General features: G+C 38.7%; 1 protein-coding gene across 3 annotated transcripts in view; it reads right to left on the bottom strand.

The window, feature by feature from the left end:
- ADGB (androglobin) overlaps positions 1 to 26,713 on the bottom strand; it is a 164,493-nt gene that overhangs the window by 44,723 nt on the left and 93,057 nt on the right. For 2 of the 3 annotated variants that reach the window (XM_030316536.1, XM_032593262.1), the window contains exons 16-25: positions 26,015 to 26,078; positions 22,506 to 22,608; positions 19,536 to 19,677; positions 18,075 to 18,189; positions 15,360 to 15,527; positions 10,384 to 10,519; positions 9,744 to 9,881; positions 7,674 to 7,767; positions 2,412 to 2,546; positions 1,744 to 1,897 (exon numbers count right to left, since the gene is read on the bottom strand). In XM_030316536.1, coding sequence (XP_030172396.1) covers positions 1,744 to 1,897; positions 2,412 to 2,546; positions 7,674 to 7,767; positions 9,744 to 9,881; positions 10,384 to 10,519; positions 15,360 to 15,527; positions 18,075 to 18,189; positions 19,536 to 19,677; positions 22,506 to 22,608; positions 26,015 to 26,078 — 1,249 coding nt within the window. The remainder of the gene's footprint in view (positions 1 to 1,743; positions 1,898 to 2,411; positions 2,547 to 7,673; positions 7,768 to 9,743; positions 9,882 to 10,383; positions 10,520 to 15,359; positions 15,528 to 18,074; positions 18,190 to 19,535; positions 19,678 to 22,505; positions 22,609 to 26,014; positions 26,079 to 26,713) is intronic. The other variant, XM_032593261.1, reaches the window with a different exon arrangement.

Here is a 26,713-nt window from a genome sequence, read left to right as displayed (position 1 = left end):
GATCCACAACACTGAAAACACCAAATGTTGATGAGGATACAGAGCAACAGAAAGTCTCATTCATTGCCAGTGGGAGTAAAAAATGGTACAGACACTCTGAAGGATAATTTGGTGATTTCTTATAAAACCACACATATTCTCATTATTCAGTCCAGCAATAGTGCTCCTTGGTATTTACCCAGAGGAGTCGAAAAATTATGTCCGTACAAAAACCTGCACACAGATGTATGTAGGTACTTTAGCCATAGTTGCCATAACTTGGAAGCAGCGAAAATGTCCTTCAGTAGGTGAATCAATAAACTTTGATACATGCGGACAATGGAATATTATTATTACAAAGAAATGGGCTATTAAGTCATAAAAAGACAGGGACAAAATTTAAATGCGTGTTTTTAAGTGAAAGAAGCCAATCTGAAAGGGTTACATACTATAAGATTCCAACTTTATGACATTCTGGACAAAGTAAATCCCCACAGAAAAAAGATCAGGGATTGCAAGCGGGTGGGGGAAGGAGAATACATAGGTGGATCACAGAGGATTTTTATGGCTGTGAAAACCCTCTTTATGATACCGTAATGATGGCTACATGTTATTTTATATTTGTCCAAACCAAAAGAATGTACAGCACCATCAGTGAACCATAATATATAAACTATGGACTTTGGGAGATTATGATGTGTCAATGTAGGATGATCAATGTAATAAATGTTGCACTCGGGTGGGGCACGTTGATAATGGGGGAGGCTATGCATGTGGGGGGGGGCAGGGCGATTATGAGAAATCTCTGTACTTGCCTCTCTATTTTGCTGTGAACCTAAGACGCCTATTTATTGTTAATATAACATGCAATGAAGTCTTAAAATTTTTTTAATCTTATTTTTTTAAATCCCTAAAACAACTCAAAAGAGCTATTCGGTTTTTTATGGAGTTAGTATTCTTTAAAATTTATTGTTCATTCCCATACACCAGTATTCATGTCTTAATTTGTGCAAAATACTGCAAAGAATCATAGGCGAAATGAAGTTTCAAAGTGAATTACAGCCATAGTTCAAAAAGAAAGACGAAAAGGTTCAAAGTTATCCAGCTGAAGAATGAAGAATCAGGGGAAAAAAAAAGTCCCAACTTAAGAGTGTAGGTATGTACTGCCTTTTGTTATCCTTCCCTCTTAGAGGAGATAACCCAAAACACAAAGATGAGATTCAAATAGAGAGGCAACATGATTTGAGCGATCATCAGATTAGGATCTACCATCTGGCAGAAATAAAGTGTCAAGTGCTTTTTAAGGAATCTGTGTATCCCTATAAAAGACTGGGGGTGGTAGGTAAGGAGTGGCCACGTAATCACAAATCTCCTGAAACATTTAGGGATAGAGTAAAACCCAGAGGAAATGAGGCAACCAGCTGATTTGATCAAATAACAGGACTAAATGAACCCTTCAGCTCCATTTCCATTTTAAGAGTTTGTATGATTTTATGATTTTAATAAGAATTTCCAATGCTTTCCTTTTGTCATACCTTCTTTGGAGAGAAGACAAAAAGAGAGCTGAGAGGTGAATGTTCTAGCACTCACGTTAAATACCTCAGGTTGTCAAATAAATGGGACTTCTAGAAAAAAAGACCAGGACCCTTATTCCTCTTTTAAGCAGATTGAAAGCACATGTGCTCTACCTTCTCCTGGAATCTTGCAAGGCACTGGCTTCTCACTGTCACTGTATCATATGAGGAGAATACATTTTGCACCTACCTTATTCTTTGTGTAATGATAAGGCACCACTTTTTGGAACACTTTTGGCACTTGTTCCATTGTGTCATTGTTAACAACGTGGAGCACGCAGACTGGAAGCGTGGTATATACTTTGGGAAGCAAGATCATATCTTGAGGAAACAAAAATGTTTCTCTGTAATTACAAAAGCATAAACTTGCTCTTGACATGAATCATACAGAAAGTTTGAAATTAGGTTTACTGCCAAGACATAAAAAAGTAAGTGTGAAGTTTCAAATAACTAGAAAGTACACCTATTGGTTTCTTAATTATTAATATACTTTGTCATATAAATGAAAACCCTTTAAAAATCTCATTTTGTAAGTTATTTGTGACTTTTACCTAGTAATATTACTTGAAAATGAAATTATTTCTTTCCATAGAGAAAGCACTTGCATTTATTATATTATTTTTTCATACACATAAAAATTTCTAATAATTAACTTCACATTCTTCATATTTCATTTAAAGAAACATGGATAAAAATTCCTATAATATCTCAGTAATGTATAGCAGGTGGGGAAGAAGTGCTAACTTGTGAAAGTAAGCTAAAAGTTTGTAGTTTCACTACTACCATGAATAAAACTACACATATGAATACTGCATGCCTTTAAAGGTGACATCATATGACAATTTATGATAACCTCACCTGAATACTATAAACCAACTATTTGGTGGCTGGTCTGCATACGTCACAGTATAGTCGGCAAAAGCAATCTTAGTGTCTTCATCTTGATAGCATGGATAAGATTCAACAGACTTGCACTTGCTTTTAAACATTAGTCTAGAAATGTAAAAAGAATTTAAGTTGCAATGGCCAAGACAACTTCTCAAATAAACTTTATGTACAAAAAAATAAATAGGCAAGACAACATAAAAGACCACAGTCTATTGTTGGCTGGATTGAGTCCTTAGTCAAAGGCTGAGGGCTCATGGTGCATGGCTCCCAGGTAGGGGACTCCCATTCCAGGTCAACCATGAAAGATGTCTCTCAAAGATCTCTAAAGTTATCTGAAGTTCTTAATCAAAGGAGAACTTAATTCATGATTGAGAAAATAATTAAAGTTTCTGGGTAGGCAATCAGCACGAAAACTCAAACTATAAGGGTAGGAAAATGAGAAACAGGCAAAGTAGCAGTGAAACTGGGTGGAGGCCACTGAAGGTCTGAAATTGACATAGGGAATCAATACAGAATATAGTTTAAAGTAAGGCATGGATTTGTAAAAAAACGAATAAAACAAACAAAAAAAACCCACTAAAGACATGAACAAGGAAAGAATGTCAGAGTTTCCCTTCTACATGATTTCTGGCCCGTAAGGGAATGGTATGTGCAACTGGCTAAAACAAGTACGGGTAGAGATTTCTCTGTTTCCTCCTGGAAGGCTGCGGCTTATCTCAGAACAGGATGAGAGTGATGTGAAAGATCCTCTATGTTCTTATCCTCCCACTCTGCCAGGAACTGGATCTAGCTTCAGTAGCACAAGGAATCTAGGGTCTTTGGAATAATGTCGATGGAATTTGCTGAGATGGAAGCCATCATGGCCATAGAAAATGGTTCTGTATTAGAGGTCAAGACAGAGCCAGAGGTGTTCTTGCCTTCCAGGAGGCATGGCTTAACTATACTGTCAGTGAGAAGCAAAACCATGAGAGTCTTATGGGGCATAGGATCCACATGTTCCATTTGATCATTGGTCTTTGATGATGGGAGAAAATTGACATATTTATCCTTGCGGCAGTTGTAAGCCTTTGAGGGAGTCATGAGAACTAAGATTGACACATATCCTGGTTTGCCTGGGGCAGTCCTGATGTATGCTCATAATCCTGGCATAATTATTAATAGTGCTCCTTCTGTCCCTTTTGGAAAAGTGTCCCAGTTCAAATGATAAATACCCTGACCACGCTAACTAGGAACTATGACGTGATGGTCTTTCAATGCAGAGCACCACTACCAATCCCATGGGAACTGGCCTAACCCAAATGTGGGTGTTGGCTGAGCCAAAGCAGCCACTAAGCAGGTGACCTCGGGAATTGTAATGGGAGCAGCCACCATTCTAAGGTAAGGGAAGGATTTAGAGGCATTCCAGTTACTATTCCCATCATACATTTCACACTTTTTCATAAGCCTTAGGATATTCTAGTGCATATAGGGCCATCAAAATCCTGATATACTATATAGAATATCTTGAATGACCCAGAGAACTGACCCAGAGAAATATTTCCAAAAGACTTGAAAGATTTTAACTTTGCATCCTAGTACAGAAAGAAAGTTATACCCGTAAACTGAGCCTTGCCCAAAGTTCACTTGGGGAAGTTCTGCCCCTTAAGATCTGGGAATGTAAGGCTAGGTTGCAGGACCTCAAAGTTCCCATTCAGTAGTAATAATAAAGCAGTATTTACAATTGCTAATGTTCTGTAATGACTCAATCTGTAGCTTGTGGTAAGTACTTTTCCTGTGTTACCTTAATTTATCTTTACATCCTTATGAAGGAATAGTACTGTGAGGTACGTTTTGTTTTCCTTATATTAAAATTGTTATTTCCCTACATTAAATATTATTAATAAAATTTTAACTTTAGAAAGAATAAGAGACTTACCCCAGGGTACACATCTGATAATTAGTAGAGCTGCGGTTAATATAGGTCTTATACTGAAAGATGGGCTTTTTTTTTTTTTTAATTTTTTTTTTCAACGTTTATTTATTTTTGGGACAGAGAGAGACAGAGCATGAACGGGGGAGGGGCAGAGAGAGGGCGACACAGAATCAGAAACAGGCTCCAGGCTCTGAGCCATCAGCCCAGAGCCCGACGCGGGGCTCGAACTCACGGACCGCGAGATCGTGACCTGGCTGAAGTCGGAGGCTTAACCGACTGCGCCACCCAGGGGCCCCTGAAAGATGGGCTTTTGACCAAATAAGAGAATCCAGCTAGGGTGAGGAGGTAGCTTTGGATGCTCCTGCTATTTACATTTAAAGATCAGTCAGCCATGTCAATTTCATCCATCCAATAGATGTGGTTCTAGAACTCAAACTATTGAAAGAGCATGGCCTCTGTATTGGATGGTCACTGAATTTCTAAGAAATGCTCTTGGCTATGGTGGAAAGAGCACCTGGAGAGGAACAGTGGCCCCCTGATGTAGTTCTGCCTATGTTTCAAAAACACCGACACCTCATATACACCAGCTCCCTAACAGGGGAGCTCATAGTTTTGACACTTCGTTGACATGGAAACTATATATAATTTCTGGCCCAGAGATCGTCCCCAGAATGCAAAGGCGGGTTAGAGAAGAAGGGTTGTGCTCTTTCTTTGTGTCCGCTCAGCTGGAATCTCAGGCAAAAGGGTTGCCCTTTTAGAAAACATTCTGGACCAAAAGTGAGTCAAGCTGGATGATCAGCTATCAGCAGCATCTGTGAGCCAGGATTACGGTGAGGTGAGTGACTCACTTTCAGGGTGAGCCAAATACTGTAAAGATTTGGATGTCCTCTGTGTTTAACATTTTGATATTTGGTCCACTGTGCAATTTTGTTTCACTATCTTTAGGTCATTCAAAATGTTTATATATTTTCATATGTAATTTTCTATTTGTCTCTTACTTACAAACAGAAATCTAATTGTTATTTTATATCGACCTTGTCTCTGACAACTTTTCTTAATTCTCTCATTAATTCTAATAATTTTTCTGCAGATTTTAAAAAACATCCTACATATACAATTATGTCATCTGTAAACAGTGGTGGTTTTATTTTTTTCCTTTCAAATACCAATGACTTTTATTTTGCTCTATTGCCATTTTGCCCTTCTCAGAATTATGCCAGGTTTATCGTGAATGGAAGTAGGCAGACGTTTTTGTCTCATTTCTAAACTTAAGAAAAAGCTTTCAAAATTCTACCACTAGTCATGTTTGTAGTAAGTTTTGAAAATACTGGATACCAATAACATATTAGTGAAAGACTTCTCTAGTCCAAGTTTTCTAAAAACAAAAAAAAAATTAATTTTCAGTTTGTGTTAAATTCTATCAAATGTTAGTTTTTTTGGAACCTATCTGCAGGACCAAATGATTTATTCATTTTCCCTGTTAATGCAATGAATTAAAATGAAAACTTTTCTAATGTTAAGTCACTATTTTATGTCTGGGAATAGCAGACCCACTTGATTATAAGGTATTATCCTTTTTTATTTAATTCCAATGTTGATTTGCTAATATTTTATTACATATTTTTGCACCTACTCAAAAAGGTGATTGGATGGCAATTTCAAGAGGGTGATTGGTTTGCAATTTCATTTTGTTTCTGCCCTTGGTGAATTTTTTAAATCAAGATTATGAATTGGTTAATGTTTCCTCCCTTTCTGTTCTTCAGAAGATTTGTGAGATTAATCTTATTTCTTCTTAGAATCATTGGTTGGTTCATTAGCATATTGCTAGAAAGGATACTATGTATCCCTTCCCCTGTTACAGCTTCATCTAAAGTATTACTTACACCATTTCAGCAGTAATGCTATAACATTAGAACTCTTTAAAACCTTTTACCCAACTTCTACATTTTTCATTGCTAAGGTCATGAAATTTACTCCTATACGTAGCTATTTGTTGATTGCCCTGTGAAGCTAATGCACATTATTTTTCTGGCTCTTTGAAGGGTTTTCTTTTGGCCTCTGTTTTTGAGTTTTACTACTGTGAGTCTAGGTGTGCTTTTCTTTGCATCCTTTCTGCATGGAGTTTGCATGCAGTCTCCCAAAAACATGAGTTGATGTGTTTTACCTGTTTGGGAAAGGCCTCAGTCATCATCTTTTTGCATTCTGGGGCTATAATTACAGTATCAGACTTTCTGAGCATACTCTACATGTCCCTTGTGCTCTTTTCTTATTTCCCACTGGCTTTCCCCTATGCTTCAGTTTGGATATTTTTCTATTGATCTGTCTCCAAGTTCAAGTTCACCAATGTCTTCTTCTGTTCTGACAAATCTGCTGTTAAACCCACCAATAATTTTTTTTAAGTTTATTTATTTATTTTGAAAGAGAGAGGGAGGAAGAGGGGTAGAGAAAGGGAGGAAGAGAGAATCCCATGCAGGCCCTGCACTGTCAGTGCAGAGCCTGATGCAGGTCTCGATCTTATGAAATGTGAGACCATGACCTGAGCCAAAATCAACAGTTGGACTCTTAATCGACTGAGCCACCCTGGTGCCCCAAACCCACTAATATGTTTTTAATATTAGTTTTTAAAATCTTCATTTATATAATTTCTATTTGACTGTGCTTTATTAATCTAAACGTTTGATCTATTTTCTCCTTATTCTTTATTTTCTTTGGCATTCCCATTATAGTTAACTTTTGAGATTTTGTTTGCTAACTCCAACATCACCAGAAGGTCTACTTCTTTTATGTGTGTGTGTGTAAATTTTATGTATATATATATATATATATATATATATGTGTGTGTATATATGTGTATATATATATATACATATATATATATAATTTATAATTTCTCTTAGTTCTGTTCAGATTATCTTGTCTCTCAAATATAGTTTGTGGCTATAGTACAGTTTAGCTAAGGCTCAGTCTACTTCTGGTTTACGTGTGTTTTTAGAGTGTTGCCCTCCAGACATCTCAAATGACAATTGTAATTGTTTTCTGGAATCCCCTCCCCCAGCAACTCTGATCTTGGTCATCTCAGCACCACAAGACTTCAAGAAACTTTGCTCAAGAGAACAGAAGCTTTCTGCCTAGAATTTTAGTCAAGAATAATTGATACAAACCAAAAATAGTAAGTAGCATAGAAATGTTTCAGACAAAATATTGTGGAAGTTTGGAAGCAGTGGTGTGTGATTAGGGAAACTCACTGAACATGGTCACATTTGAATAGGAATTTACAGGACACGAAGATTTTGTAATAAGAAATCCATTTATCGCTTTACCTTAAGAGAGAAATTGCATACTGTTCTATATTCAGCTCCAATATAGCCCAAACTCTTTGAAGCATATCTGCAACGCTGGTATTTTCCTTTGTGTCTAAAAATAATTAAAAATTAAAATAATTAAAAAATAAAAGCTGTAAGATGCCTGAAAGATCATCTTGTTCAAAACCCTCCTTTTACCAACAAAGAAGTTGAAATTCATAAGGTGTTGTCCAAAGCCATAGGATTTATTAGCAGCAAAATCATGTTTAAAATATAAAGCTATAAACTTCCTCACCGACAGTTCTGCTCACTGTTTTATGCTGTTTCACTTCATCTTTAGGGTAAAAATCATGAAGTGTTCTTTGACCTAACTGAAGATTCTCATCAAAGAGTTTTACATCAGGAGATCTTTTATCACACCAAAAGTTCCTTATGAAAGCTCTTATGTCAGAAAAAAAGAATTCAACCATTTTTCTAAAAATAAATAAATAAACAGTGGATAATGGGATCCCACTAAAGCTCCATCCCATAACCCACATTGGTTTAGAAGTAGGTGATTTGGCAAGAAAAAATGGAAAACCATAGTAAATGGCTCAAATTTAACATGCCAGAACCTGACTTTTTCCCTAAATTATCCTAATTTCTTCATAGTACTTAACAGTATCTGAAATTGATGTCTTAATATAGTTACTTTCCTATTGTATGCCTACCCCAACTAGAACACAATATTCATCAAAGCAGAAACTCTGTCAGTTTAACTGACTTGAATAAGGTCAGAATTTAGAACAGTGCTGCGTGCCCAAGTCATTCAATAAACATCCACTGAGTGAAAGCAATGCAAATATGATTAAAACATTAAATTGCTCAAGTTTCTGTCTCTAAAAAGAGAAAGAAAATCATTGTTTGAATGCAATTTTTACAGCATATGTGGACAACAAAATGTATATTTTACTATATGTTTAATTTGATACTTTTATCTTTACTTTCTCTAATAGAATAATATCAAAACCAAGCAACGGTATATTTTTTTCATCACACAACTACACAATGTAGTTTTTTTTTTAACGTTTCTTTATTTATTTATGCCTGTTTGCACACATGAGCAGGGAAGGGGCAGAGAGAGAGAGAGAGAGAGAGGGAGACAGAGAATCCGAAACAGCCTCAGCACTGTCTCCACACTGTCAGCACAGAGCCCCATATGGGGCTCGAACCCACAAACTGTGAAATCATGACCTGAGCCAAAATTGGACGCTTAACCAACTGAGTCACCCAGGTGCCCCTACAATGTGGTTTATTTGTTTATTTGTGTAGCTGCAGTTTTCACTGCTGATGTGAACATTTTGATCATTCTCATTAAATACTTCAAATAGAGACACTTTATAACAAAATGTTTCAATATATTCAAAGAATTAATTCTATTGGGCATAAGACTTTGCTCATGGAAGTGTCAACAAAAAATGCAGAAAAAAATGGTTAAATATGATTTTTACCTCTGCAATGCTGTATTTTAAGCTGATAAAAAGTTAAAATAAAATAAATGTTTTCACAAAAATAGTTCATTATATATACGTAAATAATTTGATTCAATAGAATACAGTTCAAATGCATTCTGTGCTTTCTAAGTATATGTCACATGGATACAGGAAAGCTTATTTCATCCAATTCATTCATTTACTCATTCATTCATTTATTTCTTTGAAAAATGGTCTGCAAATGTAAACACATCCATGACTTAGTTGAAGCTGACTGCTGTAGCATTCTACTAGACATTGGAGACGTACAGAGAAACAGTTGTTTTAAAGAGCTCATAACGGACTGGGAAAGCATAGCTGATCATCCATGCACTCATCCATTCTTTGAGCACGTATTTGTGGTGTGCTTACTCTGCCAGCCATGGTGCCAAATTCTGGAAACAAGAGAGTGAATGAGCTGACATGCATTCTGATCTCAAGGTATTTCCGTATTTACAAAATTAAAAAGAATTAGCCAAGTCATAAAGAAGGAGAACTCCAAAATGCCTTTCATTAACACACAAATATCCATTCTTGCATACACAAGTTCATTTTATGAGTGATAGAAAAACTATACCTGGTGTTCTAGCTTTCATAAGTAATCTGACATAAGTCCCTCTCCACATGGCTTGAATTTTAACCGCTGCTGCTACTTCCTCAGGAGAATATTCTTTATCACTTATGGGTACAGAATATTTCACGTCTACCCATTCCGCTGGTCAAGAGAAAAACAAACTCTGGACTGAGGGTTAGATTTAATCCCATCCCAAGTTTTCCATGCCTTTAACTGCTAAAGTCCCCTGGCATAGGAAGTGCCACAATGAGAAGTTTGTCTTCATATTTAATACTGTGCTCTGCACATTGTCCTTTCTTAGAATGTAAACTTCCTGGAGAAGAAAAACACTAAATACTGACACCTAAGTGAGCCACTCACTGTTCATTCTTCTGTGGAAGTAGTGAGAGGTTTCTTTCAAAATTTAGAGGAAGTGTTAAAATTGCATGGGGGGAGCCAGGAAAGGAGGGTTGAGGCTGTGAGCTTGGGGACACATGGCAGATCCTTGGAGCCCATGGGCTTCCCAGAGCACGGCTTAAATTCTCTGCCTGTCAGTATAGACAGTCTACCCACGTCACAAAAACTTGGTGCTTTTCTCAAATCATTTATCTTATATAAGGCTAGAGATTCTTTTGTCAAACAAATATCTAAAATTATTCAGTACCTAAAGAAGCCTCTTCCATGGAGGAATCAAGTAACTCTAAATCCAGAACCAAAGCACGAAAGGCAAATTTAAAATTGGGAGGAGGTTTTGTTAGTTGAGTTTTTTTCATTAAGCGCCATAAAGAAATATGAAAAACCTGAAAAAGATAAAATACATTAGTACATTTTTTTTAAGCCAAGAAAATGCTATGACCTAGCCAGAGAGGCTCTAAAGAACTTTAGCTACTCTAAAAATAAAAAATACATATTTTTTTCAAAAGCACAATATAACAGAAGACTTCCAAATGTCATTCACTCAGTAAGAGCTCAAAATTATGTATCATCTATTTCATTTTCTTAAAAATTTTTTAAAGTAATCTCTATACCCAATGTGGAGCTTGAACCCTTACCCTGAGATCAAGAGTCACATGCTACACTGACTGAGCCAGCCAGGTGTCCCTCATCTGACTGTTTCTAATTTCATAAAACTTAATCGCTACAACAATGTTTATAATGTATGCTCAATCAAAATATAACAGGTTGAAGAGATAGAGTGTAAGATGAAAAATATGGCCCTAGTTTTTCAGCAAGTTAAATACAATATTTCATTGGTTCTATAACACCATTTGCTATAAGGCACACTATGGTTTCATGTGCTACCAAAGAAGAAAATATGCTGTTTAGAGTTTTTATCACTTTCTTATGTCCATCTAAGAGTATTTACTTCTTATTGAAAAAGCTTTTTTAGATTTACTTACACAGAGCTTTTTCATCATATATCACACATAAACATACATGAAAAAACAAAATAATCTACATAAGTTGGTTAAGTATTCTGAAGACATTCATATTCAAACTCTTGTAAATCACTTTTTGAAAGTACTTAACATTCGTGTTTTCCTACATGATTTTGTATTTTTCGTTGTTTTTATCTTGATATACTGAGGGATTCCATTTATCCAGTCATGCCACTAAGAATAATAAGCAAGCCCCAGCAGATTGTTGCTGGCTTACTTTTAGCTATTTATTTGTCCGCAGGGAGTAATGTGCTTGGTGGATTATATAATACACCTGGGGCACTGTTTAAGGTGGCTTTTATTGAGGTACTCCCCTCCCTCTCTCTCTTTCCCTGTGCCCTGGGGGGGCTCAGTCTGGTGTGGAGAAAATCTTTCTCCTTTCATGTTTCTTTGAGAGGCTCAATAATATCATTTAATTCTCTTCCCCCAAGGATCAGGCTTTTGTCAAACAATACACACATTTCTTCCGAAGTGGTGACAATATGAACCCTTATGAACAAGTCCGTGTGTATGCGGAGAATTCTGAAAGCCACCTGGCCAGCAGTGATTGTAAGGAACCACCAATTATAAGACACACTGTGATTTCCTCCCGATGTTGAAGTGTGAAAAGAAATGCACATCGTTGAATTGGTGAAACACAGTGCCCTTCAAAGGCATATGACTATTGTACTTCCTGCTTCGTCTATATTTTCTGACCACACCTCACCCCTCCCCATATATTGAGAGACAGGGACCTAATATTACAATCTGTGTTTGTAACTGCCCCATCAGCTGACAATGGTGGGCAAGCCTGCAGGCAACCGTCTAACCCAAGCTAAGCAAATCAGTGTTACTCTGGCTGACTAATTGGAAATCAGGATGAAGACATTCTAAACTGGCCTCATATGGAAAAGTGATATAAATCAGGAGCCAGCTTTTCCAGGATATGCACTTAGGGCTAGAGACACCATGTGGATAAGAGAAAACAAAATGAAGAAGGTAAGTTGTAAGGGCTGTCTATCCCCTCTTTGAAGTTCCTCACTGAGTCATTCCTATCAAGAAGATTTCCCTGTATCTTTTTCATAAATTAACACATCCCACTACTTGTTATGACTTAAATGAGTTAGATGTGTTTTCTGTGATACGCTAATAAAATGTCCTAAATATTTCAACATGTAAGGTAAAAATAAGAAAAATACACAGTTATGCTAATCTCCTCTCTGTTACGTTTGAGCGAGCAGAGTCTCTGATCGTGTTGGGAGTTCTACAGGCTATTACTCTGTGCTACCTGGGGGCAGAAAGGGGCCATTATTGTGACTTCCTGATTAAGACACAGGCATGCTAGACAGTGGGGAATAAACCCTGCACAAATTCACGGATCCACTACATCAGTGGAGATTTTAGGGATCCAGAGGATGAGACTTCCTGAGACATCCCCAGTAAGGCAAAGGATAAGAAACTGCAACGAAGAAAGAGGCCAGTACTTGATGGTCCTCTCTGGAGTTGGTGCTACAACATTCTGCCTTGGGGAATATTATCCCATTGCATGTACTGAGGGCTTAGAAGGCCATAAACTTTGATAGGGATCTAAAGAAAGAGAAGGAACTGTAGGAGATGTGAGCATCCCACGGAAATACAGATGACCTGGCCCATTTCTGTCGTCAGCATGCTAAGGAAAGACCTCTCAAGTAATACACTGATATTATTTTCTAGTGAGAGAGTCCTTATCTATGGGACACTTACAGAATGCTGCACCTGATCTATCTGGAATTGTTTATGGTAGACAAATTTGGAATCTATTGATTTATGGGACATGGCTCTTTGAAAACAATGTCACATTAACTATGTAATATCATGATCTCATGGTTCATGAGTTCAAGCCCGGTGTCGGGCTCTGTGCTGACAGCTCAGAGCCTGGAGCCTGCTTCGGATTCTGTGTCTCCCTCTCTCTCTGCCCCTCCTCCACTCGTGCTCTGTCTCTCTCTTAAAAATAAATAAACATTAAAAAGAAAAAAAAAAAAAAGAGGGGCGCCTGGGTGGCGCAGTGGGTTAAGCGTCCAACTTCAGCCAGGTCACGATCTCGCGGTCCGGGAGTTCGAGCCCCGCGTCAGGCTCTGGGCTGATGGCTCAGAGCCTGGAGCCTGTTTCCGATTCTGTGTCTCCCTCTCTCTCTGCCCCTCCCCCGTTCATGCTCTGTCTCTCTCTGTCCCAAAAATAAATAAACGTTGAAAAAAAAATTTAAAAAGAAAAAAAAATGTTTTTTTAAAAATATAAAAATGTTTCATTATCAAGATGTGTAAATGATGCATGCACAAAGTTTCCTTACATATCAGATCTGACCTAGCAACAACAGGCTCATAAATGAGTAATATTGATGGCAGGAACAGGAACTATGAATGGTGCCAATAGTTTTAGCTCTCTTTCACCCATGCTTAGCTGTCTAACCTGCTGGTAGCAGAAACTTTAATGTGATATCATCCTCTGGGGATTCCAGTCAGCCACTTGGTGGCAAGTTTATTCCAGTGGGCTTCTGTCAAGGGTAGTGATTGTCCTTACTAGAATTGACACCTACTTCAATGATGAGTTTACTTTGTCTTTCCTTGGTGCCTCTGTCAGCACCATTAACCAAGGGAAATTACAGAAAATCTGATTTACAAGCATTGGATCCAGCCTAACATCCCCTTGGACCAAGGGTCACATTTTACAGAGAAGAGTTAACCACTGAGAAATGTCTGGGACTCAATGCCCTAATATATACCATAGGAAGAGTGGATAAGATTCCTGGTAAAGTGGAATGGCCTATAAAAGCCTCAGCTAAGAAGCCAGCCTGGAGATGATACCTTGCAGAACTGACACAGTATCCTCCAGGGCACGGTATAGATGAGCAGGACCAAAGACTAACATAGTGCTATATCTGTAAAAGCTAACATGTGCAGGCCTGGGATTCAAAATTGGAAGTAGGATTGGCCTCTCTCATCATTATTTCCAGTGGCCCATTTGCAATTATTAATGTTCTCTGTCCCAACAGGTAGTTTGCTAAATTGGAGAACCTAATTCCGAGGGATGGATGGCAGGGAATGTTTCCATCAGGGAACGTGGTATGATTTGCAATAAACCCAAATTATGATACACGCTTTCTTGCTTTGTGCTCCTCATCTTGATATACAAATAGGGGAAAAGGAACTAATATAATGGGGTGGAGGAAGAATTTACCCTGATTGTCATGAAGTACTAGGGTTTCTGCTGCATAATGAGGACAGGAAGAATTATGTCTGAATTTGTCTTGATACTTTTTTTAAAATTTTTTTAATGTGTACTCATTTTTGAGAGATGGAGTGCAAGCTGGGGAGGGGCAGAGAGAGAGGGAGACACAGAATCTGAAGCAGGCTCCAGTCTCTGAGCTGTCAGCACAGAGCCTGATGCGGGGCTAGAACTCATGAACCGTGAGATCACGACCTGAGACAAAGTTGGCCGCTTTAATGACTGAGCCACCCAGGCATCCCTGTTGTGATACATCTTGGTGCTTCCACAGTGAATGATTAGTCACAGCCTGAAAAGAGTAAGGCAATCAAGGTCCTGCACCCACCAGGATTGAAGGTCTAGGTTACCTACCAGGCAACTAGAACAGCTGAGGCTTTGGCTGGAAGAATGGGAAATCTAGAATGAATGGTAGAGGAGAGAGATGTTGCATACCAACTACAGCCTTAGGGCTGACTGTAGCAGTGGAGACCATAGGTTTCTTGTCATATGATGATTTAATCATCTGCTTATTTTTAGAGCTTGTGGATACCACTTTAAGCCATTTAGAGCCATCGCCTTCAAGAGTGAATGACAGAGTTCACTGAAGGGAGCCAATCATACTGGTTCACGAGTAAATCACAGCAGGTATGTCTTGTAGGTTACCCATGCCCCAGGTGAGCAGTCCTCCATTGGGAGTGTTGTGTCCCAAGTAGAGTTGCCCAGATAGAATACAAGGTACTGTAAGGGCAAATACAAATAACAAAAGTAGGCTTAATTCTCTCTATGGAAAATAAAGGAAGAGACTCTTTCCCTCCCTTTTTCTTAGACACCACTTTAGAAAACTTGCAAGTTCTCTCTCTTCCTCTTTGAAATACATGTAAATCTTTTTAAAGTCTAAATTTGGAGGATCACCTCATATAAGATATATCTTTTTCAAACAGAAAGTATCCTTCTAGGAACATCATAACTTGAACATACTTACCCTGAAGTGTTGTGCTGTTAGTTCTTTATTGCGGAGGGGAATAGGGTAGTGAGCCGTTTGTAAATCCTTCAGAGCCACAGGAAGTTTAGCCTTATCTTTGAAACTAGCAATCACATTTCCAACAGCTTTCAAAATTGTTAGAGACTGCTCTGTGAATCGGTAGCTCTCCTGTGAAGGGAAAGCAAAGCAGCCAGCCTCACTTTTTTTTTGTTTTTTTGTTTTTTTGTTTTTTACTTAAGTGTAATTAAGCTTACAAAAATTTAGTTTCTGTTAATATATTAAACCTCTTCTCTATGGTTGATTCAACAGTTATTTGTGAAGGGCTTACTTGCTCAAGGCATTTTGCTAGGGGCTGTGATCTCAAAGATATAAAACAAGGGATATGATTCCTGCTGTAGTGGGAACACATGGGAAGAACACCTACCTCACACTGGGAGCCAGGGGACATTTCTCCATGGTATTAATATCCATATTTAGTTCTGAAGGGTGTCTAGGAATTAGTTCGACAAAATTGTGTGGGATTGGAGAGCCAATGGGCAGAGAAGAGTTCAGGGAGATAGTGATGAAGATTAAAAAGATAAGGGGGTAAGCTGGGAGAGATTAGCAAAAGGGTACACACCTTCAACTATAAGATGAACAAGGTCTGAAGATCTATCTAAATGTAAACCATAGTGACTAGAGTTGATAGCACTATATTGCAGAATTGATATTTGTTAATAGAACTTGAATGTTGTCACACACAAAAAAAAGATAAGTACGTGAGGTGAGGTGATGGTTGTGTTAATTAACTAGATGATGGGGATCCTTTCACAATATTTATGTATACAAAATCACCAGCATGTAGAGTTTATATAACTTACAATTTTGCTTGACTGTTTTGCCTCAATAAAGCTTGTGAAAAAAAAAAAAAGAGGAATTGGATGTCAAATTGCAAAACTGTAGGTCAAAACCAAAGAGTGGGGAATGGGGGGGAGGGGGGAGAGAGAGAGAGAAAGAGAAACCTAAGGCGTTCGCAGATTATCTTGATTGGTATGTGGTGGGTAGTTGGTGGGTAGGGGAGGAGCTGCCCAGAGTAGAGGGTGCTTTGAGACAGCACGGAGGGGGTGAAGTGGGAACAAAAATTTGTGAGGTCTACTTCTGCCCCCTTTCCTAGGGAGCACCATGCTGCCATCATGCCCCTTGGTTCCCTGCAGAAGTTTTGAGGAATGGCCCCGCAGCTATACCTGGACAGTACCAATTTGCTGCTTGGGGCGAACTGATGAAGACAGACACAACCGACTCGCCCCCTTAACGCATTTACTATCCTATTACCTTCTCCCCAACCTCCCAAAGCCTACAGAAAGCCTCTTCTCAGTGGTATTTCCCCCTCAGGTGAAGCCAGGACCAGAAAAGTTGTCTGGTCAAGAGGCAGCACTGGGAGTGATCACATACGGCTCTGAGCAGCTTGAATCTTTCTGCTCTTGGACTGGTCTATCGCTTCTTGCTTCCTCATTCGAACTGAAGAATAATAGGGCCTGACTTTAAGCCCCAGTAGGTTTTACAAGATGGAGGAATTTATAACCCCAGGGAAAGATGAGTTCATAGATCAAAATAACTAGACACCTACGAAGTTCAGTCACCTAAAGAAAAAAAAAAAAAAAAAAAAAAAAAACCAGACTGGATAATCCATACTACCTAAAGCAAAATTGTTTTTTAAGAAAAGAAAACAAAGATGAAAAAAATAATTTAAAAAAGCAGGATAAATGTGATTAAGGGATTAAGAGACATGTACTTATAAGGTGGGCTTGCTGATCTTTCTTCTACTGCGCAGGAGGGAGAGGACTGGAGAGAGACAGCACAGCAGAGAGGAGGCCGTCAGGGGAATCCTGCACAATCTCTGCCTAGAGAGGCAAGAATCCGTGACTGAGCCTGTCTGGGCCACAGCAACATTAGCACAAAAGAGCTGCTTCTGAATCATCTTGATGCTACCTTGGCCGAGAGAGTTATCGACTGGCTGAGAGGATCTCGCCTCCCTAATAAGAGGCTGTGCTACATGGAGATGGGATGGGGGAGGGTGTAAAACTGAATTATGCAGTGAGAATGCCCCATGCAAATTGGTCCCCCCAAAGCAGAGGCCCACATATCTAAATGGGATGCCTTTTAGAGGACATCTAAAACTGAGACAGGACCTCAGGGGAGTGGCCGGTTGCATTTACCTCATTTCTTCTTTCAGACACCGTCAGAACAGCGGTGTAAGAGAAACTAAGAAGAGGCCAAGAAAAGAGGAGATGAACAAGAGTGACAGGACTTTCCATGGATCCTCTTTCCCTGAATCCCAGAGACAAATGCTCCAAATCTCTTAGGCTGAGGAAGGGGTAAAAGGAGTCAATGATACCAGAATTTCAAGCTGTAATGGAAAGGACTGTACTGATCCTCTATACATTCCGAAGGACCAGTATGCTATGGGATCTACCTGAGATGTTAACAGAGGTGAAAGGGGATTCCACAGAGCAGAAGTGAATGCAGTTGTCGGAGAAAAACTAAAATTATTTTGCATTCCTGCAGAGTGTAGGCTATTTATTGTACGTGTCATTTTGGAGAATTTCTTGCAGAATATACTTCACAGTTTTAAAAGGTAAAACATGGGTAAGTTGAATTACAAAAAATAGGCCTATGATTTAGTTCAAAATCTTTGAAAATAAGGCACCAAAAAAATCACAACTGCTTAAAGTTTACCGGCTCAAAGTTGGGTAGCACGACATCTTCGTCCCCAATGACAAAAGTCACCATGCTGCAGATGTGTATGGAATGCCCCACAGGGGAGTATGCGGTGAAGAGAAGCATATGTCTCCTAAAGAGAATAGACAATATATGAGGACCCAGGGGTTCCCGTTGTAGTCCTTGACTCTGCTGGTTGTTTGATGACAGCTTGTGCTCAAATGAAGTCAGACATTACTGAGAGTAGAATTCTTTAACTCTGGTGGGATAAAGACTTTTGGATATTCACTCTGAAAGAATCATCAGAGATCATGGAATCTATGTTTCATTAATCACATAAAACATAGTTATGCTAAATGAGGAACTTGCACATGCTGGAGGAATCTCCCATACGCTGCAGTCCCAGTGCAAGTGACTCCTGATTTTTCACTAACAAGAATAATTCACAGTGGTATAGGGCTTTGTAGATTTCACGGTCACTTTCCCACAGATGCATAATTTTATGTGTGTTGTTTGTGTCTTTCCTACCAGGGTTGCGGTGTCACCGAGAGCAGGGACACTCATTCCCCCCATTGTTGAGCACTTAGAGCGTGTTCAAAACATACATGTTGATAGGTTAGGCCCTGCAGGGAAACACCCAGATATATACAAGGAGGTTCTTTATTAATTTCCTGTTCTTGGTTGTCTTAATGGATTAGCACTCAGAGTAATGACTTCTGGGAGAACCTCTCTATGCCAGGGTTTTCAGGGTAGGATGTGAGAAATATTGAAGTTTTAAAATTTATTATTTCCTGGGAAGATTGGATGCTTGCCATACATTATTTTAGCATTTGATTTTGCTGTTTAGGCTTTGCTTTTTTTCATAAGGGCCATCACTTTTCATTGATCACATAGAATTAACATGATTGATCTTAGGAAATACAGTACAAATATTCATTTCGTCTGAAATATGAGGTAATATTTTGAATTTTATTCATCAAAATCAAGAAAACTTTTTGATTATGCATATTTTATTTAAAATGGAAAATATAATCTGCCGAGCCAAGTTTATTTTAATTAAAAATAAAGCTATAGGTAATATTAAACACAAGGTAAAACTATAGACTGGTAGGGGAAAAAGTCTGTTTTTAAATAAAATCATGGTTCTTGCCAAGGCATGTAAGATTCTGAAGAAAACAAAAATGATTGTTTGATACATTGATTTTAAGAAATACTGATTTAAACCCTATTCTTTACTAAAGAAGTTGTTAATCTTTGACAATTATGGGTCTTCCAAATGGAGATTCGGTGAACAGCATTTCTTTAATATATGTGCTCGTGGAGTTATTTTTCGCAAGAATCATAATGATAGATCTGTTTCATACGAGATCACTTTCAGAAACCATATCCTATATCCCATATTGTTTAATTATCAGGTAGCCAGTAGCTTACAAGGCTTCAAAAAGTTCTTCATGTGGGAAAAATGAAGTTACTCCATACCCAACAGGCAGCCGGACCACCGCAGCCTTGGTGGCATACGTATGAATCTTCAAAACAAGATCTCGTGGCTTCAGAGATTTCCAGGAAAGGGATTCCGCTGTAAGCAGTCCAGGCCCTACGTGGGGGCTGTCTTTTGTTAAAGCTAGGGAAGGGAAAAATATGAAAATTTGACTGTGAGAGTATAGCTGGCCTTCACTTCACGACCCTAGTAATGATACTAACAATATCAGGAATTAGAGGTGTTCTGAAAATATTCATAAAACCCAGAGAAATTACTCTGGGAGATAATTACTAGAAATAATATGAAGTGGGATTCAAGTTTTCCTCTCTGTCCCATTTTCCTCCTCAGAATCATCCCCATCACTTTGATTACCTTATTATCTGTGGCAGAAACCACAATATCCCTCTAGGTGCAATTTTAAAGAGTGGGGGAAACATATCTGGGAAATTAAGAGGTTCTCCTAAGATAGTGGCCAAGCGAAGTCTAAATATCCTATTGCTTATGTTTTTACTTTGGATTCTTAGCTTTAATTGTGTGTAGAAATAGCAAATCAGTAACAAAAATTTAATTTTAGCATTTAGTGTTCCTCTGAAAATGAATAAAGAATATCAGGCATTCTTCATGGGTAGCTAAGGCCAAAACACTTCTTAAATTAATAAAATTTAATTTAATTTAATTAATTGAAACAAACTTGACACACAACATTGTATTAGTTTTAGATGTACAGCATAATGATTTGATACATGTATATATTGTGAAATGGTTACCATGAAAATTTAGTTAACATCCATTACCCCACACAATTACAGGTTTTTTTTTCTTGTAATGAGAACCTTTAAGATTCTCTCGTAGCAACTTTCAAATATATAATATAGTATCATTAACTATAGTCACCCTACTGTATTTACATCTCCAGAACTTATCTTACCCTATATTTTTACCCTATTTCCCGATAATACTCAAACTGAGGATATAAGAGCACAACATGACTTGAAACACCTCTACACACATAGAATTTCAATGTTTTAGGACATGGTATGGCTTAGGAGCTCTTACTTAATAGATATACTAAGTTTATACCAATAAAGTTTGGAAATATTCAACAAGTGTTTATTGCCCACTGATACACACTAGACCCTGTTCTAACTGCTGGTATACCTGGGTAGAAAATCATAGGCCTGCCATCAAAGTTGGCAGGACATTTAATATCCAGCATTCAGCAAATTTTTATTGAACCTCCATAGTGCCAGGTATTATAAATTTGAATTAGAGAGGCTTTGATTTTGCTGTTTAGGCTTTTATTTTTCTATAAAAGCCATAGCCTTTCATGGATTACATAGAATTAGTAGGATTGATCTTGGTAATCCAGTAAAAACATTTCTTCATTTGAGATAGGAGGTAGTATTTTGAATTTTATTCATCAAAATCAGGAAAACTTTCAATTGTGCATATTTTCCTTAAAATGGAAAGTGTGATCTGCTTAGCCAAATTTATCTTGAAAATAAAACTACAGGCACGATTAAAAACAAACCATAGTTGGGGCACCTGGGTGGCTCAGTTGGTTAAGCGTCCAACTCTTGATTTATGCTCAGGTCATGATCTCACAGTTCGTGAGATTGAGCCCCGTGGGATTAAGCCTGTTTGGGATTTTCTCCTTCCCCCTCTCTCTGCCCCTCCTCTGCTCTCTCTCTCTCTTTCTCTCAAAAGTAAATAAATAAATATTTTTAAAAACCTCATAGGTAATGAGATTGATGGTGAGGGGGGGGATGCTGTTTCTTAATCTGTTTTGAAATAAACAGATTTAACTTTAACAAACAGGACAAAGAATTGAAGAATGATGTTTTGTGCATATATGCACATGTGCAAAGAGCTGGCTTCAGACAGAAGCAAGAACAGTCCATCCAGGGGCAGGAGGGAAGGTGACTAGAACTGGGGAGAACTCATTATGGGAAAGATGAAGTGGGTCATTCCTGATTTTTTCTCTCTCTCCAGTGAAAATAGCAACAAGGTCATCAGCTGAAAATACACAAGGATGAGAGCAGCTGTTAGAAGATCTGAAGGTTTGAGATAGTCGTCCAGGAGGATGAGAGTGAGGAATGCATGAACCAGGGAAGCGTTGGCAGTGTTTAGGGGACCATTTTGAAATCTGTGGCCCTCAGTTGAACGTGGGGCTAGCTGATAGGGTTATTTTTTCTCCAGTCACATCCAATCGGTGCACATTCATCAGTGCTCTGATGCACCACACGTAAGATACAGAGCTCATTGGCTGAATTCAACCAGTATTGGGATTTTGCCAAGACAGTAAGCTGAGGGGGTAAAGATGAGCAATCACGCTGAGGTATGTCCAAGGCTACAATTACAACAACAGGCCATGGAAACTGGGGGATGAGAGAAATAAGGACACGAGGAGACAGACGAATAGGGAAAAGAGGGAGGGTCAACGGATGGCAGTCCCAGTGGAGTCAAAGGATTGTAGAAGCAAGGGTTCTAGAGAAAGTGGACTGGAGAGTCAGGGTGTGTAGTCAGAGCTTGAAATGGGGATGCTTGAGATGATATAGTTACTGGCAGGTAAGTTCTAAAGTATAATCATGAAAACAAAGGCCAGGGTGGGATGGAGGAAAAGATCTTCAGAATTGTCAAATCAAAGGAAGAATGCACGTTTTTCAACAGATCTTGAAAGACTCAAGAATGGTGACATGCAAAGGTGGAAAGAAAAACAGAGTGGCTAGTCATGCTGAAGAGGTGAACATGTGACCGCAACAAGGAGAGGAGCAGGTGGTAAGAGTGAGCATAACCCATGACGTCTGAGGAGGAAGACCATCCTAGGAGGCGGTGTGAGGGTGACTCTCTTGCAGACTCTGGAGAGGAAATAGTTTCCTTCATCCAGAGCCCCAAAATCTTGTATTTCCCCTGGACTGAATGAAAGTGAGCTGGGATTTAAGACTATAATTTTCTCAAAGCCCTCTTACCTCCAGATTCTCCCCATCGTACCAGTGCAGAAAAGCAAACCAGCAGTTCAATGGGTTTCAGACTATCCACAAACAGATAGTAGGACACGCGTTCATCTGAGAACTGTGATAAATCAGACAAATCATTGAATTTAATATTAGTCAACTAATGCCGTATTTCACACTTCTAATAATTCTACCTAACATTTATAGAGAACCTACTGTGCTCTAGACATCACAGTAAGTACTTTACAGCTTTAATGATAGGAAGAAAATCACACTGAGTAAATGCTGGCAATAGTCTATAGAAGCTGGGTCTCTAGGACCTGTGTGAGTTTGGCTCCCTATCAGAGAGAGTCAAAGCTCTTCTCCACGAGTGAAGAAAAGGGATATGCTTGTTTCAGAAATAACAAATGGAGGAGACTGGGCTTGAGGCTGGGCAATACTCAGAACATACAGATCTCTGATAAATAGACAGGACACAAAGTAACCGTGGCAAAGAATGGAAATGTCCAATGGGGATGTATCAAGGTATTTTATAGGATGGCATGTGATATAAACCCTTTCTTCCTTTTGTTTACAAGATCTCTAGAAATATAGCCAACGCACACTAATGAACCAGACTGGATTTTCGCTTTGACGATGCAAGAGAGTACTGAGTAAAACCAGAACTTCCCTTAAAGGACAGCCACGGAAGGGTTACATGCACATGATCTCAATCCATCCTATAGGGGCACTATTAATATCCATAATCATGGATGAAGAAACTGAAACACAAAGAGAGTAAGTAACTTTCCAAACGTCACAGAGCTTGCAAGTTCAAAGCTGAAATTCAAAAGTAGGTCTATCTATTTACCAACTCCAAGGTTGGTCTTTGAGACTGTAGCACTTCTAATTGCCTCTCAAATTCTTGGTGCTTCCACATAATTTTGATTGATGGTATATGGTAAGTGTGTTAAATTAACTTAATGTTATTATACATTAAAAGCTTTCATAGTATTTTACAACATAAAAACAATTAAAATATGAAAGAAAAATCTCTAGTGATACTGTAAAAACTGCAGGCTTGTTACTTAATCCAATGACAAGCATTTCTGGAAATGCTTGATACAGTGTAACTAGGTTTGAAAAGATCGTTTCCCTCAGTATCTTTCAATAGTAAGCATTTGACATCTATTTTGTTTGTTTCCTTTTAGCTGCAACATGTTGGCGATAAAGACAGTTGTTTCAAATATTCACTATCCAGAATCATGAAAGAAGCTTGGATTTGCCAGCCCAGTGTGCGTGCCAGAGGAAGAGTTCCTGCAAAGAGTTCATTTGCTGTCATTTTTGAGGGCCTGCGAATTTGGGGACAGGATGGGCATGGAGGCCACCCAGAGGAACTCTGCACTGGTGTCAGCACCGGGCACCTTGGGAGCACCTATCCCACCTACACACTGAGCACTGATGGGACATCCATGGAATGTGCTGGGAGAGGCCTCAGGCTCAGCCACTAAAATCACCTATGGCCACTAAAATCAGGAATGCCTGGCCTGAGCCCACAACCAATCCGTCCTCCCATGCCATCCTAATGGCCGTTAAGTTTGAATTCCAATGCCCTCCAAGAAAAAGCTGTTGTTTTTTCATATCATTGATGTAAACAACAAATCGGGGGACTAAAGGGACTCGTAGGAACTGCTATCATCTTATTTTGCCCAGCTGGGACTTGGGAAGGGAGAAAAAAATCTATATTTACCACCAGTTTGTAAAATCAGTTGGCCATTTTACTGCACAGATACACATGTGTCCTAGGAGGGTGGTGTATAACAAAAACTCGTAACCAAAGTGCCTTTAGTGACAAGAGTGACAGCAACATTGCTTACACTTGCCTTTAGTAGGCACTCTTCTAAGTGTTTTACATACATCCTCTCAATTATTTTCCCAATGCTAGGATAATGGGCTCTTACTGCCATCATTTTAGAGGAAAGAAAACTGAGGCAAAGTGGACTTAACTTAGTCAGGGTCCCACTCCAATGAAACCTGGATTCGAAGCCAGGCAGTCTGGCTCCAGGCTACCAACCCGGTGTACTTCGCGAGAGAGGCGTACTCGTGACAAAGTCCCAGGCTTCACATCAGGCAAACCTTATTCTCATGATGCTTGTGCCACTTACCAGTGTGGTGGTCTTGGGCAATTTACTCAGCCTTAACCTGCCTCAGTTTCCTTATCTGAAAAATGATGATAATAATAGTCCTTTCATAGGGTTTGCCATGGGGAGCTAATGCAATAAAAAACCTAGTTCAGGGCCGGCAACAGAGTAGGCACCTATCAATGACTTTCATTTTATTATTGCCAACAGTGAATGTGGAGATATAGCGAAGTGCCTGTAAACTGTATGTTATTCTCACATCTCTGGGGCCACTTATTCCCAATTAGCAGTTATGCTATTTTCGTAAAGTCAAAGCATTCCTCTGGGTATTTTCATAGATAAACTCCAGAGCTAGGTTGACCAGTTCTCCCACGACCTTCCCCCACAGGCACCACCACAGATTTGATTCTTGCTTTCAGAGCAGACAACCAGCTGCAAAGCACCTCCTGAAAAATGCTAAAAAGGTTTTCTCTGCTGGCATTCTCATCTAGTACAAATGCAATGAGAAAAGCCATCTCCAAGACTTCTTTCTTCCCCCAACTGTGTGGCTTGTACCGCTCCTAGAGATGTGGCATTATTGCAGGGGGCTTGAACGGCCCCATACAAGCAACATAAGAGTTTCAGTTAAATTTAGTTTCCCAGAATATGCTTCACAGTTTCCCCCCAAATTCCACTCCATGTGAGATTTGTTAATTAATTCATTCAATAATTTTTTTGTTGTTGTTGAGTTCCTACCTCATGCTAGGACCAATATTATAATAGTAAACAAAAGGACAGAGTCTTTCTCCTTAAGATGTTGACATCAAATGGGTAGGTAGGTGGAGGGCCACAGAGAAAAACAATCAGGCAGTTGGGACGGAGAAGGGTAAGCATAGGTTACACAGAGTGCATGCAGTCAGGGTACTTGACTTAGACTCTGTGGCCAGGGAAGGAGGTCTCACAGGGTCAAGGACATTCACGCTGTTCTGAAAGACTTCTAGCATTAGCCTGATGAAGGGAATAAAGACGGAGAATGAACTCCAGGTAGAGGGTTCAAAAACAGCAGAAATGATAGTAAAAATGTGCTTTTGTTGTAGGAATAGCATGTATTTCAATAAACAATTTAAATCAAATATAGCGAATTTATTTGTGATTCATTTATTCACAAATCAAGCACTTTTAATGTGAATTCACATAATAACACAGCTCAGGACTGAACATAATCAGATGACTCATACTTGGAGACATGAGTAGCAGAATTCTGCTTATTGTCTGGATAAGAGATTAGTAGAAGACTCTAAGAATTGATTTTGTTAATATAATCATAATTTTATAAATGCTTGATAGATTTGAAGGTGTTTCTCACTAGCATGATTTAATCACAAACTTACATATGAGAAGGAAAGGAGATAATAATATATTTACCTTGAATTCTGTTTTTTGAAAGTTAAGGCAATATGAACTTGGTTTGTGAAAAATATATATATTCCTGGAAAACATTATTTATAACAGGTTACTGCCATCATATGCAACAGACTAGTACAACACGTTAGGATCGTAGGATCAAATAATTACAGGGGTGGGTGTAGAAAATAGGAAGAGGTTGGTAAATGGATACAAACATTCACTTATAAGATGAATAAGGTCCGAGGATCTAATGTATAATATGGTGACTAAACTTAAAAAAAAAAAAAATCTTAAGCTTCTATTTCTTTATTTTGAGAGAGACAGAGACAGCGCAAGTGGGGAAGGGACACAGAGAAGGGGAGAGAGAGAATCCCAAGCAGGCTCTATACTGCCTGCACAGAGCCTGATACTGGGCTGAATTTCACAAAACTGTGATATCATGACCTGAGCCAAAACCAGGTCAGATGCTTAACTGACTGAGCCACGCAGGCATCCCATAGGGTGACTAAACTTGATAATACTGGATTGTGTTACTGAAATTTGCTAAGAGAGTAGAACTTCAATGTTCCCACCCTGTCCCCCCAAATTGGTAAATGTGTGAGGTGTTGGATGTGTTAACTCAATGGGAAGAGTCTTTCACAATGTGTATTTATATCAATTCATCACCATGTACATTTTAAATCTCTTAAAATTTTATTTACCAATTATACGTCAATA

Source organism: Lynx canadensis, chromosome B2 (genome assembly GCF_007474595.2).
Source record: "Lynx canadensis isolate LIC74 chromosome B2, mLynCan4.pri.v2, whole genome shotgun sequence".
Classification (NCBI taxonomy): domain Eukaryota; kingdom Metazoa; phylum Chordata; class Mammalia; order Carnivora; family Felidae; genus Lynx; species Lynx canadensis.
The sequence above is the reverse complement of the archived record's forward strand: the minus strand, read 5'-3'. Positions and strand labels throughout refer to the sequence as shown.